The sequence below is a fragment of the Quercus robur genome, chromosome 11 (genome assembly GCF_932294415.1).
Source record: "Quercus robur chromosome 11, dhQueRobu3.1, whole genome shotgun sequence".
Lineage (NCBI taxonomy): Eukaryota > Viridiplantae > Streptophyta > Magnoliopsida > Fagales > Fagaceae > Quercus > Quercus robur.
Genome location: NC_065544.1, coordinates 19000989 through 19019227, shown reverse-complemented (window position 1 = coordinate 19019227; position 18239 = coordinate 19000989). Strand labels below are relative to the sequence as shown.

The 18239-nt window shown below is 36.1% G+C and overlaps 1 protein-coding gene across 3 annotated transcripts; it reads right to left on the bottom strand.

Annotated features, from left to right (window-relative positions):
* Positions 1-2153: 2153 nt before the first annotated feature.
* On the bottom strand, positions 2154-12448 carry LOC126706119 (uncharacterized protein At1g10890). Of its 3 annotated transcripts, none has more exons than XM_050405417.1 (5): positions 12244-12448; positions 11521-11709; positions 9927-10142; positions 5038-5257; positions 2154-2552 (listed from the first exon to the last, which is right to left on the bottom strand). In XM_050405417.1, the coding sequence occupies exons 2-5, from the start codon at positions 11646-11648 to the stop codon at positions 2286-2288; spliced, it is 831 nt and encodes a 276-aa protein (XP_050261374.1). In that variant the 5' UTR covers positions 11649-11709; positions 12244-12448; the 3' UTR covers positions 2154-2285. The 3 variants fall into 3 exon arrangements, with proteins under 3 accessions (XP_050261374.1, XP_050261373.1, XP_050261375.1); XM_050405416.1 differs by having other exon boundaries at positions 11521-11687; positions 12244-12446; XM_050405418.1 differs by lacking the exon at positions 12244-12448 and adding an exon at positions 10280-10746 and having other exon boundaries at positions 11521-11662.
* Positions 12449-18239: the final 5791 nt, after the last annotated feature.

The window sequence follows — 18239 nt, the reverse complement described above, 5'->3', positions numbered from 1 at the left end:
GAAGGTCTACGCCTTTAGTTTCAAATAAAATAAGACAACTCCATGATTTTGTGAGGTCCTCCATCATACCTGAAAGGAAGAAGAAAAGAAACGAAGAAATTGTATCCCAGTAACCCCCAAAAAAAAAATAAATAAATAAATAACCCACAAAGCCTAGAGGTAAACTTGTTACCTCAAGGAACAAAAGCGCCTTCAAAGAAGGGACGGCTGTTCTACAACCTAGGAGAAGATGGAGAACCAACTTTTGCTAGCGAAGAGCATCTTGATATTTTCAAATTTAAAATATCCCTTTTTAGGATATGACAGGAAATAACGTCATCAATATCTTAATACAATCTATGGTGTCCGTTCCTAATGATAGCTATTTATCATTAGACCAAGACACAAATCAGTTTTTGGTGTAAACGGGGATTGAATCCCAGATCTCTTATACAACCATCAGAGACTTTACCAGTTGAGCTAACTGGAACCCACACCTGGTCCTCTATCAATTGAAGGTCTACGCCTTCAGTTTCAAATAAAGTAAGACAACTCCATGATTTTGTGAGGTCCTCCATCATACCTGAAAGGAAGAAGAAAAGAAAAGAAAGAAACTGTATCCCAGTAACCCAAAAAAATAAATAAATAAATAACCCACAAAGCCTAGAGGTAAACTTGTTACCTCAAGGTACAAAAGCGCCTTCAAAGAAGGGACAGCTGTTCTACAACCTAGGAGAAGATGGAGAACCAACTTTCGCTAGCGAAGAGCATCTTGATATTTTCAAATTTAAAATATCCCTTTTTAGGATATGACAGGAAATAACGTCATCAATATCTTAATACAAAATATTTGATGTAGCGCTTGGTAGCATATGTAAGCACACCCCGTTATGAACACCTGGAATATCTCTTGGTTCTTGAGGTGAGCACGTGAAACTGAGTTTGATAAGACTACACCTAACTGCAAAAACTGAATTTAGTGTATTTTTTTATAGTTGTGGGACAAATTAACATGAAGTGGAATTTTACTAAGCAGGGGGATGGGGTAAAAAAAGTTTTCCTTGTCATACCAAGCAAGGCGAGTACGACATAAGACAAAATCATGCAAGACAAGGGTGAAGATCCTATCCTTGAGTCCTATCCCTCCCCATTGTCATCCCTAATTAAAATCATAATCCCTATAAGCTTTGCCATCCTCACCGCTGTTTTTGTGTTTTTGGAAGTTTGAATAGAGAGGAGAATAGTAGATGAAAAAGGAGGAAGTTTGAATGGAGAGGAGAGTAGTGGATAAAAAATGAAATGACAGGAAAGGGAACTAGTTATCCAATAATCCCTTCTTCATTTTGATGTTTTAACAAAGAATAATGCTATAATGCTATACTCTCAACTTTTTCCCAACAAATCTTATATGATAAGTTTTTGCTAGTTCTAATCTAAACTTACAACTAAAATTACTTTTTTACCCACCATAAACTGTCTCGTAAGATTTGTTTGTCCGTTTATTCATTTATGGTGTGACTGGATTTTGGGTAAGATGAGTCAATTAATTTGAACACATAACTAAACACGTCAGCTTTTTGAGTTTAAACACACGTCATCTTTTGTTGTTTAATTTTATTGCACACATATACCAGCTTTTTGACGTGGTTTGGATGGATTGTCTGGCGCGATTTGTTGTCCTTTTATTCATTTATGGTGTGACTTGGATTTTGGGTAGGATATGAGTCAATTAATTTAAACAGATAACTAGATACATGTCAGCTTTTTGATGTGGTTGGATGGATCGTTTCCAAACCAGATTGTAGGTGAACTTTGTCCAAAAAGAGAACTTTTTTTTTTTTTTTATCATCATTGGTTTTGTAGCTTAGTACATATTTACTCAAGGAAACCATCCATTAATTAACAAAATTATCTCAGACAACTACAAAATATCTAGATAAAAATTTTGTAAATACCTTTAAACTTAGACCTTTTGATACAGAGAACAGTCCTAGTTTGATTAGGTAGAAGAATCTAGAAGTTTCAAAACAATGGCTTTTAAATGATTTAACTGTAATAAATAAATAAAAAATAGCACACATTCATTCGAAGAAACACAAAATCCTAGGGGAGGAAAATCCAAAACACAATGCAGCATACGAGGACGATGGACGGGACAGGATGAAAAAACTGAATTTATCAAGAAATCTATCACACCAAAATCTTTATTAAACAACATAAATTTCATAAATTACAAATGTGAACATGGAATAAATTCCAAGCACATACACTAAGAAACCAATTAAACCATGTTCCTCTACAAATGTTCACTTCGAGCCCAGTGCAAATGACAATTTTGGGCGGGATTTGTTCTTACCCAACAACTTTAACTGGTTTGACCGTTCTTCCTCCTCTTGTTGTTTCTTTCTTCGCAGAGCCTCTTCTTTTTGTCTTTGGAGCTCTTCTAGTTCCCTGTAACGTTCTTCCTCTCGTCGCTGCTGCTCTAAAGCTTCCCTCCTCTGAGCTTCTTCTACCCTCTTCCGGTTCTCCTCCAGCAACCTTTCCAGCTCTTCCTTCTCTTTTCGAGCTTGTTCCTGTAACCAAAATAAATCAGGTAATAATCTCATTTTGGGAGAGGAGAAAAAATACAGAATATTAATTTGGTCAGTTCAAATACTCATTGTAATGTATGTGTATGTATCTCAGAGAAAGAGGGAGGGGGCGGTAGCAGTAAAGATCAAAAAGATTATATTGGAAGAAAGTATGGCAGCCGTGAAGTATCCTTCCAGGGTCCACTAAAGAGTGAGGTAAATGGCAGAAAAGAAGAGGGCCCATCAAAACCAAGCACAGATTACATCTTACAGAAAATAGTATATAGTATATACACCAAGGTGATATTTGTACACGTATTGTAATGTACACAATTCACAAGTACATATTTTGTCGAAAAACATCACAAGCAAATGTTTGTTTTGAAAATATATACATTTTTTTAAATTTAAAAATATAATACAACATTAATATTTTCTATATTATACTTCTTCCAAAATATTCTAATTAGTATTATAGCTAGGAAAATACAAAGTTGGATTATCATCATCATCATCAATAACAACACTTACTAAGATAGATATATATATATATATATATATATAGACAAAACACATGTATATTAATTCCATATGTTACTCTCTATATTAGACATCGAAATTTTAATTTATATTACTATATCTTTCTTTGATTTGCTAAGTAAAGAATATGTGTGGGTGCATCTACCTGCGGAAAAAGGGTTTTTTTTCCATCCATTTCATGAATCAGATTTTATTTTACTGTACTGCCCATGTCATTTAAAATTTTCAATGACAGGACAATTTGTATACAATTAAATCTAGAAAATAAAACCTAAATAACACCAACAAAATGGACAAAAATTGAAATGAAGAGGATCCTGTTCCCTATGTGTGTGTGTTGGATTTTAAGGTAAAAATAAAAATAAAATTATATTCCAAATGGTAAAAAATAAAAAGTATGCATTTTGATTATCATTTTGCTTGAAAGCATGAACAAAAACTGAAGCAATATATGCACAAAGATATAAATTTACTTCATTTCAAACTGAAGGATGCAGCCATAATATAAAGCAAGAATACAAAAGATAAAAATATCTAAACAGAGAAAAAAATTAACCAAGAAAGTACAGTTGTTTTTAGGGTGTAAGTACAATAATATTTAAATAACAAATAACTAAAAGTTTCATTAATGAGTTTTTTGATAAGTATAAACTCCCAATTGGCTTCATCCAATCAAAAAGAGAGTCAATCTCAACTCAGCATTGATAATTCAAATCTAAACATTTGAACATCCCCTGACGAGACTTTGGTTTCTAGTACCAACACCACAATAACACCACCAACTTGGGCATAACCCAATATATCCCACAAAGTGAATACCAACACCATTTACTTCTATAGCAATAAGAATATTTACACAGAATTTTAGCCATTTATTTTTCCAAAGTTTTGTAAAATCTCATCTCACATAGCCACTGAAATTATAGATTGATTTTTCTTATTAAAAATTCCCTCCATCCCATATTGTTGGTCCTCTATTCCATATCGGGATACTCCAAAATATGATTCTCTTTGAAAAGTCAGTGAATACACTATAAATGACTTTCCCAACCTTTTTTTATATGAGAAATGATATTTTATTATGAAATAGACTACTTTATGCACAAAATAATGGACAAAAAGTAGCCTAAAAGAATTAAAAAATACATGAAAAGAGAGTAAATCTCATAACTTACTCTTAACTCTTTTTTTAAAGTCAATACCCCTCTTCCACTAGAGTTAAAATTAAGGGTGGTTAATTGCAGGTGCACAACTATAAATTATTTCAATATTTTATTTTGTATTTTCATTGGATAATGTTATATTTTAAGTTTTTATTTGTTTAGCTTGAGTAATGATAGGGATTAAATATCATGTTCTTAGATAGGGATTAGTTTAGCATTTGGATTAGTATTTGAGTTCAGCTACGATTAGTTGTTATCTATCTCTTTATTTCCTGTAAGCTCTATAAAGCTCCATATGGTTTATTTTGTATTTAGACTAATTGTTAATCAAAGATTTCTTTGTGAAAATGCTTTTGCGTTTGGTGATGATTCCAGGTGGTGAAGCATTAGGTTACCATGGGACTGTTCTAGGTGGTGAAGCCTAGGCTGTCCCACATCAATGGTAGGTTTGGAAGCTTATGCCTCTTTATTTGAAAGACACAGCATTAAATGGTGTTCCTTAAAAATTGGATTTTCTAAAAGGACTAACAAGATGGGACAGGCAAGGGGGCATACAACAGAATGTTGTACAGAATCTAACAGAGGACTGACATTTGACAATTCCAGTAAGCAAATTCTCAAAAGAAGTTAGAAAAGCATTGCTAGAAGAACGCCAACCCCACCCCCCCACCCCCCCAAAAAAAAAAAAGAATCCCAAATGGTACATTATGATACTGGCAATAATGTGCCTTTCAGACAAGTGGGGGAAAAGAGGGAATAAAGGGAGAGTGATTCTAAGTATATACCTCTCTTTGTCTAGCCTCGATGATAGCAGCTTCCTTTTCTTTCTCAAGTTGAGCTGCAACTTCATCATGAAGTCTTTTCCGTCCCTCTTCCAACCGCCTCTGAATTTCAAGCTTAATCTCCTTAGATAACAAGCTCTCCTCAACTTTCCTACGAATCGCTTCTTCCACCCTCTTTGCAGTCTCTTCTTCTAGCAATTTCTGTTCTGCTTCCTGTTGTCGCCTGAGTAAAGAGATAACATTAGCCAGGAAATGATCATTCATGCAGGGAAATGCGCCGCACTTCATGATTCCAAACGCCGCACTTATTATGATTCCAATTGTTTTCCAATCCAGAAAACTATAAAGCTAAATGGACAATTTGACATATCTGCTTCTTTCTCTTTTCCTTCTCTCCACTCATCACGTAGCTATAATAAATGGCAAACTAACCTTCATGACAGCAAAGGCACTATTTATATGTTTATGCTTTTAAGGCATACCTCTAACCGAATCCTGATCCAAACAAATGTGTTTCAAAACTGGTGAACAGTAGATAAACGAAGCACCCAATTTGATCATCAAATATAACAAGTTGAACTATAGCAGTATCTTCCTTCAGAAAAGCCTGTGGAGAAGAAAGTCAAGTAACCTGCTGCAGTTTTATAACTAATCATTGAAAATTCTGAATTTCTTGCACTGAACTTTGTTAAGATAAATATCTATATGTTTAGCGAAGGGTTTTGATAATTGAGTGCCAAAAGCCCCAAAACAATTACAAGAGCTAAATATTAAGTTATTTATAATACATTCATAGGGCAACAGCTAGAGGTCCACAATAACAGATTATTAGGACTGCAATACAAGCATATTGGTGAGGCTAGAGTCCAACTCAAGAGCAACTATGAGGGATCAACAGTCCACCTAAACGTGAGACCTATTTAGACCTAAACTAAGGCCATGTTTAGAGGGGCTTTCATGGCTGCCCTAGAGCTGCTTCAGCTTTTAAAAAGTAGAAGCTACCTGCAGCCCATTTGGAAATGGGCTTTTCACTGCTATTGTGGAGTGGCTTGGGCTTTTTAGGCAGCTTTTGCATGTCAAAACATCTTCTTTTCATTTCATATTTATAAAACTTTTAAAGGCTACAGCCCAACCAAACTAATCCTAACTTCCTTTTTTTCATTTTTTGAAAATAACGTAGGGTACTTTACTAAAGAAGAGCCCTTTGGACTCACCTCTGGTTAGTAAAACCTACCGGCAACTAACCCCACCCGCCAGAACTTGTTATCAGGTAATCCGGGAGCATTCACCCATGAGAGGCTAAGCAGTTTATGCTCATTCTCAGGAACATAAGCTGGTCCTAACTTTCAGAACCTGTATTCAGCCCAGACAAGCTGAGTGAAATCAACTTTCCAGCAGAAGAAAGAGAAATTGTAAAAGGGTACCACAACTTGACGCAAATGGCAATGACAAATTCTAGCAAGATGCTTGCAATTTCTATAAGTGGCATTGAAAAGGTAAGCCCATTTCACTTTTCTAATATCATAAATTATAGCCTTGGCCAAATTTCAATCCCCTGATCAAACAAAGCCAATCCGTTAGCTGGACTGGAACCGGAATATGCTCAACCTGCCCATGTGTTCCCAAAAGCTCAGCACTTATGTAACAGGCCCTTAGTTCCCTTATCATGCAACGCTACAAACTCAAAAAATTTCAGATTAAAGTTATTAATATATTTCCAGAACCATTTTCACTTCGGTCACATAGAGTATGAAATATTAGCCAATTCAGAACACAGAATAGAATTCACTGAGCAAAAAAAAGAACACAGCATAAAATTCTTTTTTGTTAAATAAAAATGTATAATAATTACATGGTATTTTACACTTATGACAAACTAGATGAGAGTGATAGAAACAAAGAACTCCCAAAATGTTAGATTTTACACAATTTTTCATCAAAATGAAGTTGAGCTTTGACCGATTGAACATAAATGTTGAGTGTTATTATCCAACTGACAATGGGGCATCAGTATTACTAAAAACAAATTTCCCATATAGTAGTATACATCAGAACTTCATCATTGTATCTCCTAAGGATACTCTAGAGATCAACTTCAGAAGCATTTAAAAATCTGAAAAAAGCTTCCTGGAAATAATACTAAACTGATTGGCTTGACTAAACTATTTTCCATGATCAACAAAGCATCTTGATGGCGTGACCATTGCGTGGCTAGAGATAAAAAACACTCTTTGGAAGCCTAAGATTAAGGGCAAATCCAATTAATAAGTTTGTGTGGAAGCTAATTAGGCCATTAATATTTTATTTATGTTTTGTTTGGTTTTTTTATTGAGTCCAGGGTATTTTGTTAGTTGTGAGTCATAGTTGTTGTGAGCCATCGTTGTGGGCCTTGAGATTTATTTTTTTAATAGGGAAGTCTTATGTAGTTTATGGGATTTATGTGGGTTTTGGTCCTATCTAATTAGAAGTTTGTTTACTAGTCAAAGTAGTAGTTAGTCCTCTTGCGAAAAGTTAAGATCTAGAGTTAATATAAGTGTGTCATTGCATTCCAATAAGAAGAGAGTTGATTCAAAGAAAAGTCAAGGGTTTTGAGTATTGAGGCACATTCCCTCTCTCTTCTCCTTTGACTTCTGTCCCAATTTGCATTAGCGTTCACATGTACTGTTTACTGTTCACATGTAATATTTATACTACTGTTCATGCTTCTGTTCACAGATACGGTCTCAATATTTTGCAACCATGAATTAAATCTTTCCCTTCCCTACCAAAACCCTAGTTATTCTTGAACCCTAACCCTTCTTTCTAAAGCTCTAAACCCTTAATCTAGAAATTATCCTAACCCTAAGAGTACCACAAGCACTCATAGACAGATTTTTCAACCTGCCCAAAGCAACTGTCAGCATGATTATCAAGGTGGCCACAATTCATGCATACTACCAAAATTCTTTAGAGCCAGAAGAATCATATTAGCTTCAAGAAGATTACTAACTCCAGAATATGCAAGGTCAAGTTGCTTTTTGGATGCCAACCTTCGCTTTCTTATACTTCTATTTGTTTAGGTTTTTCATTTGAACATTTTCTTTTCACCTGAGTTTTCTGCCTTAAAGTTATCTCATTCTTCTGTAAACTTCCCTGAGTACTAATTTATAATTCTTATAAGAAGTGATTAGTAAAAAGAAAGAGAGGAAAAAAGGTTCAGAACCTCAAACAAAGGGAGAGAATTTTCAGAACTGATTTATTTGTTATGCCAAGAGGGCCCTAGACTGTGAAAGGAAATGATACCAAATAAAGTTCGCAAAAGAAAAAATTATACAAGGATTGAAACAACATAAGACCATAGGCGACACATGATCCTAGAAGCTTAAACCTTGCAGAATATGCATTAAAGTGAATTGCAGAACAAATTTCCTAGCTAATCTTAATAGTGTTCAAATAAGGCCATAGAAGCACAATGTCCATGGCAATAATGCTGATTTAATGTTTAATATAGTAAATTCCCATGTAGCATTTAGGAAGCATCATATTAAAATAATAAAGAAGAAATAAAAGGCAAAGGAGATAAGCACATCTTTAGATAGCACTAGCAGCCAACAAACAAAATAATCTACAACCTTATTTTCCCTCATTTCACCATTCAAACAACATTACAATTTGTAATGGGAAACTTTGTCTCAACTCTGCATGAAAACTCAAAAATGTAGTACCTAAATTGACACATGCAATTGTTATACAAGAACAGATGCATGTTAGCAAGCACAAATTTTTTCTCTAAATATACTATGAATATATATACTTTCTAGGATCTTGGGCTAATTTCTTAGTATATGTCCACCATGCACATCTAAAGTAAACTAGTTAAAAATTAATGCTTTATGAATAATGCCAGAAAACGTTATTATAAAAATAGCTTGGTCAAGGAGTGGACATGTAATGGAGAAAAACAGTGCAAGGAAAATGAAAGAATAAATAAATAAAAACTTTACAAGTTTGAGTCCATTTAAAAACTGAATAACCCCAAGACATCAATTTTGAATCATAGAATACCAAACAGCAGTTATTGTATATCATACTTGAACAAGCCAAAACACTCATTCTGACAGAATCATGTGCTATACAACTGCTTAAACCTTCCAACACCTCAGAAATGTCTGTTGCACTGAATTTACTAAGTTAATAGCAATTGTAATAAACAAAATCTCTGGTGAAAAAAGAATTCCTCGTCTAAAGGTGTAACAAACTTGCTCTACCATGTATGCTTCCCTTTTTAAATGTCACAGCAATACAAAGAGTCTGATCACCAAATAATAGAAAAAACTGAAGTACTGTAGTTTTTTTAGTTTATTAAGGACTTTAAGATTTGGCTTCCATTTAGCCGGTCAAATCTACTTTTTAATAAAGATACATCACACATCTTGTCTGTGCTCATTTTCATTTTTCTAGTCAAATAGAGAAGCCAACCACAATTTCTTTTTCTTCAGAGAAATACAGAATATATCAAACCTAGAGTTAGCCTACTATGATTCAATAGTACTCTAACAAAGATGATTCCAGAGGTTTCTATGGAACAAAAATGTTGAAAGTGATCTTCTTTGACCTGTGTGAAACAGGACATACCACAAAACACCATAGTTTCCCTTGAGAATTTTTGTGTTCACCATTCCAATAGAACAAATAGTATATAGGACTATATACTATAACACCTGAGACAAGGATTTTCCCATACAAGCCCCAAGTGATCTTCTCAACAATATAGTGTGGGTTGGGAGAAAGAAAAAGAAGAAAACACATGTAAACTTGATCTATTATATGCATAGTGTAACCCAAAAAAAATTTGAGAAAGGTGACAAGAAAAAAGATTAAGCCAGAAAACATATTTGACGTAATTGATATACCTTTTTTTCTCTTCTTCTTCTATTCTCAATTTTTCACTTGCATTTTTGCGCTCTATCGACCCAAGACTTGAACTTGAAGATTTACGAATAGGAGACAAGGAGGAACTTCTACTCCTTTGCCTTTTATAATGTCTTGGAGTAGGTGAACGACTTTTATGACGTCTTAGAGGTGAGCGACTTCTGCGGTGTCTTGGGGAAATAGAGCGACTTTTCCGTCTGTATAAGAACATTAAATTTATTGAGTAACAAAGCAAAAATAATAAAAATTTTGGACATTATTATACACAAAAAAAAAATAAGTATCAAGTCAGCCACCAATTAGTACAGTAGATACAGAAGCATGTACAAGTTACCTCATACATTGTTAAGAATAACCTTTGTGTGCTCCATCTTTTATCACATGAAGAAGCAAATGTCACAATCGAGCAACAAAAGGACACCCAATGGCACCCATCACCTGCTCACTTCCCATAGAATGGGAAGGAAGATTTTTTTTTCATAAAGAGCATGAATCCTATCTCACTCTCATACCACGCTTAATCTTCTACTCCCAATAATTTATCTGACCCTTTTTTTTTTTTAAATAAATTATCTATTCTCAAGGTACGTTCCTCAGAGGTCAGATGCCCATTAACAAATGCTTAAAAACTGAAAAATATAATCAACAAATTTTTTGGCCATAACCGAGCAACATTAGCATTACTATCATCAACCATACGTGTACAGATCATGAAGGTGCTCATGGAACTCATGAAAACAGAAGATTCTCCAAACAGCAAGAAGTCATACACATACCAAGATAGACAATGTAACTATCCATCTGCTTCAGTACCACATGTAAAACAAAGAAGCCAAAATAATGAGGAATTACAATTTAAAAAATTAATTTGAATAGAAGTTTCATCTAGGGCAAAACTTAAAGAAGGAAAAAAAAAAGTGTTTCATCAATACTCCATACAAATTTGTGGACTCAAGTACTCAACTTTGACATTGAGGTGTTTGTTAAACTACAACCTCCATGTCTTGGGATACATTCTCCTTTCCTCAAAAATTTCCATCGCTATCCAAATTCTCTATTAAAAACAAATACGATTTTCCATTACAACTTAATTGATTTCTAACCAAAGGAAAATACAATGGAGGAAATACATATAAACATGTTTCTTTCAATGGGCATAAGACAGCTACTAACATTTGCTGTTTTCATATTTACACTCTGCCAGATTTGTTCCAACATAAAGCATTATGACTGCAGCAGTATCTCAAACTCTTTCTTTCTTTATTTTTATTTTTATTTTGGGAAGAACATCAGTACCTCAAATCTGATATTAAAAAATTTCAAAGATCCAAGTATTGTCATCACTATCCCTCAATTAAGTAGTGTATAACCAATCATGAAATACAGCTCCTATTACAAAAATAAAGAAACACTAGAAAATCATTGCAGAAGGAAAGGATGCGTACAGATTAACTCGAACAAATTTGTAGTAAATCCAGACCGCATGAGAGATGTGAGTCCCGAATCTTTCTTACAATTGCTTGCAAACTATTTTTTAAAATTAGTACAAGAAAGCGGGACTATTAACGGGATCACCTGCTATAAGAATATGGAGACTGGCTTCTGTTTCTTCGACTTCTCCTGCTAGACCTATGTCCCACGGGAGATGGAGAGTACCTTCGCCTATACGAAGGTGATCTCGATCGTGACAAATCTCGAGGCATTTCCTACCACCTCAACTTTATGCTTGCAAAATCAAGATTCTGAATATCAATCAACAACATTCTGCTTAATATTAAAATTAATATGAATAATCAAAATAAGATCAATCAACAACATTCTGATTCAAAGCTAGATTAACACCCAAAAAAAAGACACCTAAAAATCAGATTTCTGAATATCAAAATATAACTCAATCAACAATGGTGATTTTTGATGACCTAAATTAATACAAAATATCAATCAGCAATGAACAAATACGAGAAAGGTAAACAAAATCTTTCAAACTTAGATGTACCTATCATCCACAAATTCATGAACCAAATACAGTTTTTTTTTTCTTTTGATAAAAAAGACAATACAACAAGTAGATTAATATAACAATAATAAAAATTGAAATTTTCGATTGTTCGATAATCAAAACAAATTAAACCGTGGCAATCGTACGAATTTAGCTCAGCTGCAAAATTCTTATATTTTTCAGAAACTCAAAAGCAGCCCAAAATACATTGCGTGCAAGTCTAGTGTTCCCCGATTTTCTCGGGAACCAAACAAGGGTAACGATAAACTAAAAAGAAAGAGCGTCAAACCCAGAGTTACCTGTGCGAACAATCTGAGAGATCTGAGATTTGCAAACCTTCGCATCAATTTTAGCTAAACCCTAAAAAAAACTGCAAGTCTTAGGTCTTTCAGAGAGAGAGACGAGAGGTTGAAAAATCGAAAACAGAGAGTCAAGAGTCTCTCAGAGAGATAAGTATTTGATTTTATTTGATTTTATTCTTTCGGTAAAAGAGATTAGTAGGGGGTTTTTATTATGAGAAAAAGAGACACAAAGAAATTAGGCGAAGTGTTGGACCTTTGGCTTTAAGTTTATTTTGCACCTTTGGCTACAAGTTTATTTTGGACCTTTGGGTTGAAGTTTATTTTTTAGCGTTTTTAGACTTTTAATTGTGGGTTCCAGTTAGCTCAACTGGTAAAATCTCTGATGGTTGTATAAGAGATCTGAGGTTCAATCCCCGCCTACACCAAAACTGATTGGTGTCTTGGTCTGATAATAAAGAGCTATTTTCAGGAGCGGACGCCATAGGTTGAAACTCTCTCAAAAAAAAAAAAAAAAAAAAAAAAAAAAAAAGACTTTTAATTGAGTGTTTTTTTTTTAGTTGAGTGCTTTTTTTATACATGTGAAATTCTCTCTTAGAAACTTGAATCTTAGTTCTTACCCTTGATCCCTCCAGTAAGCACTTATACTTGTAGAATGATCATCACTAAAAGTGAATAAATAAATAAAAATGAGTATCATCATTTATTGGTCCCTCTACCAACTTTTGTTAGTTTCATTGTCTATGTATTTTAATTATTTATATAGTATATCATATCATATTATATCATACCAGTCTCATCACATCATCACATGCGTGTAATGAGGCTTTTTTTTTTTTTTTTTTTTTGGGTTTAGTGTTATAATTTTCTATAACACCTTTCATATAGTTCAAGTATTAAAAAAGATCATAGAGTTACCAACTCACAATATAATTCAATTGATAAAATAGTATATAAATTTTGTTTTAGATACTTATCAATTTTGATAGAAAAACATCTGACCATTGGGAAAAATTCAGTATATTAAACAGAGAGTTGGGAAGAAGATAATGTTGATTAGAAATATGATGAAAGAATGAAGACAAAATTGAAGAAAAACTAAGGGTTTGCAATTTAAGGGATTTAATGTTATTAGAATTTTTTCTTATGTATTCCACATCGTTGGGAAGGAGTAGAGAGAAACAAATGAAAGGAGAAGTATTTTTTAGGAAGTTGCAATTGGTTTCTACGTTAGTTTTTTTTTATTTTTTTTATGTGACATGGGTAGGGTTTTTTTTTTTTCTTTTTTTTTGGGGATAGGATTGTGTTGTAGTGTATTTTTTTTATAAAATGTGAGGTTAGTTTTGGTTATTTAGAAGAGATGACTAATGAAGAATGGAAAGTGCAAACAAATCTTGTTTGTGCACATGGGATGGGAGTTTTTTTTTTTTTAATTTTAGAAAGAAGTTTGTATTTGCTTAAGAACTTTAGTGAGAAGTTATAACTTATAAGGAGATTTATTAGGTAGTTTTCTTTTTCTTTTTATTTTTTTTCCAATTTTGTTGAATTTACATAGTGATGATGCACAAAATTGTATGTGAGTTGATTATCCAGACGCACAGTGATTGGAGGTACCTAAAAATAAAAGGTGAAAAACCTACAGAGAGCACTGATGAGATATCGGCTAAAGACCCTTTGAAAGTTGAGTCTGATGATTCCTTGGATATCAGTGGGTTGACAAGACTCGAACGTTGATATTTGGATGATCTCCTGTAATACAAAGAACACAGAATCAGAGGGACCGGTGGGGACCGGCCAAAAATCCTCTGATGATCAAGTTAGTTACTTTGAACTCTCTGTATCAAAGAAATATTTTCTCAAAAGTGAAAATTGTCTCTCCTCACCTTTCATCGAAGAAGCCTTATATAGTGTGTGTGTGTGTGTGTGTGGAACGGTTATCTGTTTGGTAACCGTTCCCAATGTCGAGGAGTCCGGAGAGTTGGGGGTAACTTCCATAACCACTGTGGAAGTTACCCAGGGGTTGGACGGGCCGATGGACTCGTCCGTCCTTAGTAAGGATGGACGAGACCTCTATGATGAGCTCGTCCATCCTTAGTGGAAGATGGACGAAACCATCTTGGAAGGCTTATCCTTTGTAAATGATAAGTAGATTTCGTAGACACTGCTCGTCCATATATGGACGAGGTTCGCCATATGTAGCTTCTTTCCTTGGACGAGACATATGGACGAGTTATGGACTTGGGGATTATTTGTGACACCATCAGTTGCCCCCTCGTCCATGTGAGTCGTCCAAAGGGCTGAATGTCCTAGGACACAATTGGTTAATAATTACTGCACCACGTGTCATTTTATTATTGGAGACTGATTCCGTCGATTCATTTTTTCGAGGTAGATGCCACGTGTTGCTTCCGTATTGGTTGGGTCGTTTCAGTTACCCAGGTCAGCATCCTATAAATAGTGGAATGCCTCCCATAACCCTCCTCATTCCAGAAATTTTCCTCCTTGACATCCATCGTCTAGAGCCTCGTCTAGGAGTTCTCTGCGTCTAGAGTCTTCTTCCGTCTAGAGCCAGGTACTCTTCTTCTCCTCGTCTTTAGGTTTAAGTTTCTTGTTAGAGATGTCTGTTGCTTCCTCGTCTACTGATAGCCTTAATAAGGCTATAGACGAGTTCTGTGAGGACACTAGTGATAGGTCTAGCTCTAGCAGTGCTAGTGATGAGAATGGAGGAAGCACGGACGAGGACTACTCTTCTGGGGCCCCTGGGCTCCCTATTGAGGTCGTCCAAGAACAGCTTAGGAGAGCTTTTGGCTCTCAAGCTGGTTCTCCATCCAATCCTACGGACGAGGTTGAGACCGTCTTTAGTTGCGCTGTAGGCGTCCATTCTAAGACGGACGAGCAAAGGTTAGGTAGTCTCAAATCCTGGTATCAAATCCCGGACGAGTTTAACCCTAGGCTGCTCGTCCGTGGAGAGTGGTGTTGTGAGCCCCGTTTTGGAATAGGCGTCTACGAATCTTACTTCCTAGGTGGCCTTAGGTTTCCTTTAAATGCCTTTGCTAGAGAGTTATTAGTCAAGTTAGGTTTAGGTGTTTGTCAATTCAATCCTAACGCATGGAGATTAATTATTTCCATGCAAATTTTGTGGAGGGAAGTTTTTGGTAGGGACCGTCCTCTTACAGTGGACGAGTTCCTTTATTGTTATAAACCTTCTGCCATAAGTCAATCTGAAGGTTTTTACCAGTTTACCGCTAGAGGGAATGATTGTAGGTTGATCAAGTCCCTAGCTTCGTCTGATAGGAAGTGGAAGACGGAGTTCATTTTTATTTCAGGCTTCTGGGCAGGGAACCCTGTGGACGTTGGCAGGGATCCCTTTCCCCCTTACACTGGGGACCTGGGGAACCTTCGTCCAGAAGGTATGTCCCTTCCCCCTGTCTATTTTTATTCTTACTCCTATTTGGTACATTTACAATTTCTAACCTTTGTTTGTTCATTGTGTTGTAGCTGCCAAACGTCCGTCCTTGAGCAAATTTCACCATGACCGCGTCCACAGGGCTCGTCTACACACAGACAGGAGCTTCCATTCTCTTGTCACGCTTAGACGTCTAGCCAAGTGGGGTTTAGGTCCTGAACCTTCAGACGAAGCTATAGCCCACGAAGTTACTGTGCGAAAAAGTAAGTTTTTAGCTAAACCTCCCTTTCTTTTTCTTTTTTATGTATACATTCCTCATTTGTTCATCTCGTCCTAGGAATGTCAACAATGAAAGAGAACCGAGGAAAGGAGATCGCAGGAGAGGGGAAACGTCCTGAGGGTCAAGCCCAGGATCGTCCAACGGCTGGGGACAAAAGAAAATTCTTGCCTAAGAACATTGACCTGGAAGGGCTCCCCAGTCGAAGAGATAAAAGGGTTAAACAAGGCTCGTCCAAGGTGGTCAAGTCCAAACCACCCCAGTCTCAGCCTGCCGTCCAGATAGTTGATGTGGACTCGTCCACTCCAGTTGAGTCCACCCCGTCCAAGACTCCTCCTAGAACTCCTTTGGCCAAATCTACTATGCCTGGCTCGTCCCAGCCTTCTATGAATATCATTGCAAATGAAGACCTAGCTTAGGAACGTTTCCTGATAGCCGTCAAGGACGAGGATATAAACATGTGCTATAACATGGGCTTGAAGGAATTTGAGCATTCAGGCGTCCATGACCTCTTCAAGGTATGCCAGTATCACTCGTCCTTGTTCAGTTATTAACTTTTCCTCATTTAATCATTCTATGTTGTTCTGTCTATTCACAGGCCATGTCAAAGTTTATAGCAGCGTCTAGACAGGCAACGGAGCTGGACAAGACGAGAGTCTTGTTGGAGACAAGGATTCAGGAGGTGAACGCTGACTGTAAGAAATGGGCTGGGTTTGCTGAAAAAGCTAAGGACGAGGTCAAAGAGCGTAACAAGTTGATTGAGGAGCTAAGGACGGATGCATTGGAGAAGGAAACGCGCATTGATCACTTACAAAAGATGAACAATGAGTTGAATGCTCGTCTTTCCAAGGCAAGAGAGGACGCTGTGGCTGAGTTCAAGTCGTCCAAAGAGTATACAGACACTTTGGATCGCAATTATGCAGCTGGTTTTGAAGATTTCAGAATGGACGCTGTTGAAAACTTCCCTGAAGTTGACTTCAGCGCAATCAAGCTTAACCTTGCTGCTGCCACAAGCTCTCTCCTCCAGACCGGCTCTGATGACGTCAACGTGGAAGACAACGCCAGTACTCAGCCTCCTCAGGACGAGCCTGCTGAGAATGCTCCCCCTTCTTAGGACGAGACTTTAACCTTTGTAACTTTGCTTTTTCTTTCTTTTTGTAACCTTTGTATTTGGTCCTTTGTTTTTGGACCTTCTTTATGTAACAAGAATACATTATACTCGTCCATGGTTTTAGGACGGGTTTTTTAAGTATACTATTTCTGCTTTTCAAACTAATCAAGGGTTTTTGGACGTAGGATGTCCACCCTTTGAATGAAGTTTTATTTTCTTTGCATGGACAAATGATTTCATTTTCTTTGCATGGACGAGTGATTTCATTTTCTTTGCATGGACGGATGCTGCTAAGCTATTTTAACTCCTAGCTCGTCCATGTCGAGAATACATATTTTTCATATAGTCTAACTCGTCTTAGCAGGTAGTATTTTTAATTAGCTTGATTCGTCTTAAGACTTGCAAACTAATTTTACATACCATCTACTTATTTTGCCAATTTTTTCTCTCGTCCAGAATTTGGATTGTTTCAGTTGGCTCTACCTCGTCCATGAGTTGGACGAGTATGGATGTGGTTTCTTCCTTTTATTCAAGAAAATTTAGACGTTACATCTCTGCGTCCAGAGATTTTGTTCGTCTTGGATCTTTCAACCCTCTTGAGGATTGAATTGGACGACAATATCATGGAGAATTCACACAACATTTTGTACATAACATAAATATTGTTTACAGACAAGGCACATGCACACTGATGCCTTTTTATTTAATAAATACATACTTCATGACTTCGTCCATAACCACAACACAACTATAAAAAGTAAATCATAGTTTCAAACTTCACACACAAACAATACCAAACATAGTAGTATCAAATAGCATCACTCATAGTAGTACGCTAGTAGACAGATAAGACCCAGTCTCGTCCATAGGTTCACTCTTACTGGTAGTACCTCCTCAGGTGCTCCACATTCCAAGGATGTTTCAACTTTCTCCCGTCCAGGGCCTCCAGGTAGTAGGATCCTTGCCTTTTACAGTTGATTACTCTATAGGGTCCTTCCCAGTTTGGGCCCAACTTCCCATGTGCTGGGTTCTTGGTTGACAAAGAGACCTTTCTCAGGACGAGATCTCCTATATTGAAACGCCTAGGCTTCACCATCGCATCATACTGCCTAGCCATGAGGTTCTTATACTTTGCTGCCCTGTGTTCTGCGTTTGCCCTTACCTCGTCTATTAGATCGAGGTTCAGACGAAGCTGGTCCTCA

Bases quoted from the DNA above. Each gene is read 5' to 3' on its own strand.
- LOC126706119 (XM_050405417.1), bottom strand. From the start codon at position 11,648: ATGCCTCGAGATTTGTCACGATCGAGATCACCTTCGTATAGGCGAAGG. The intron at 5,258-9,926 runs GTATATCAATTA...CTCTTTACTCAG, and splicing joins GAAGAAGAAGAGAAAAAAAG to GCGACAACAGGAAGCAGAAC. The intron at 2,553-5,037 runs GTATATACTTAG...TTTTGGTTACAG, and splicing joins TCGAGGCTAGACAAAGAGAG to GAACAAGCTCGAAAAGAGAA.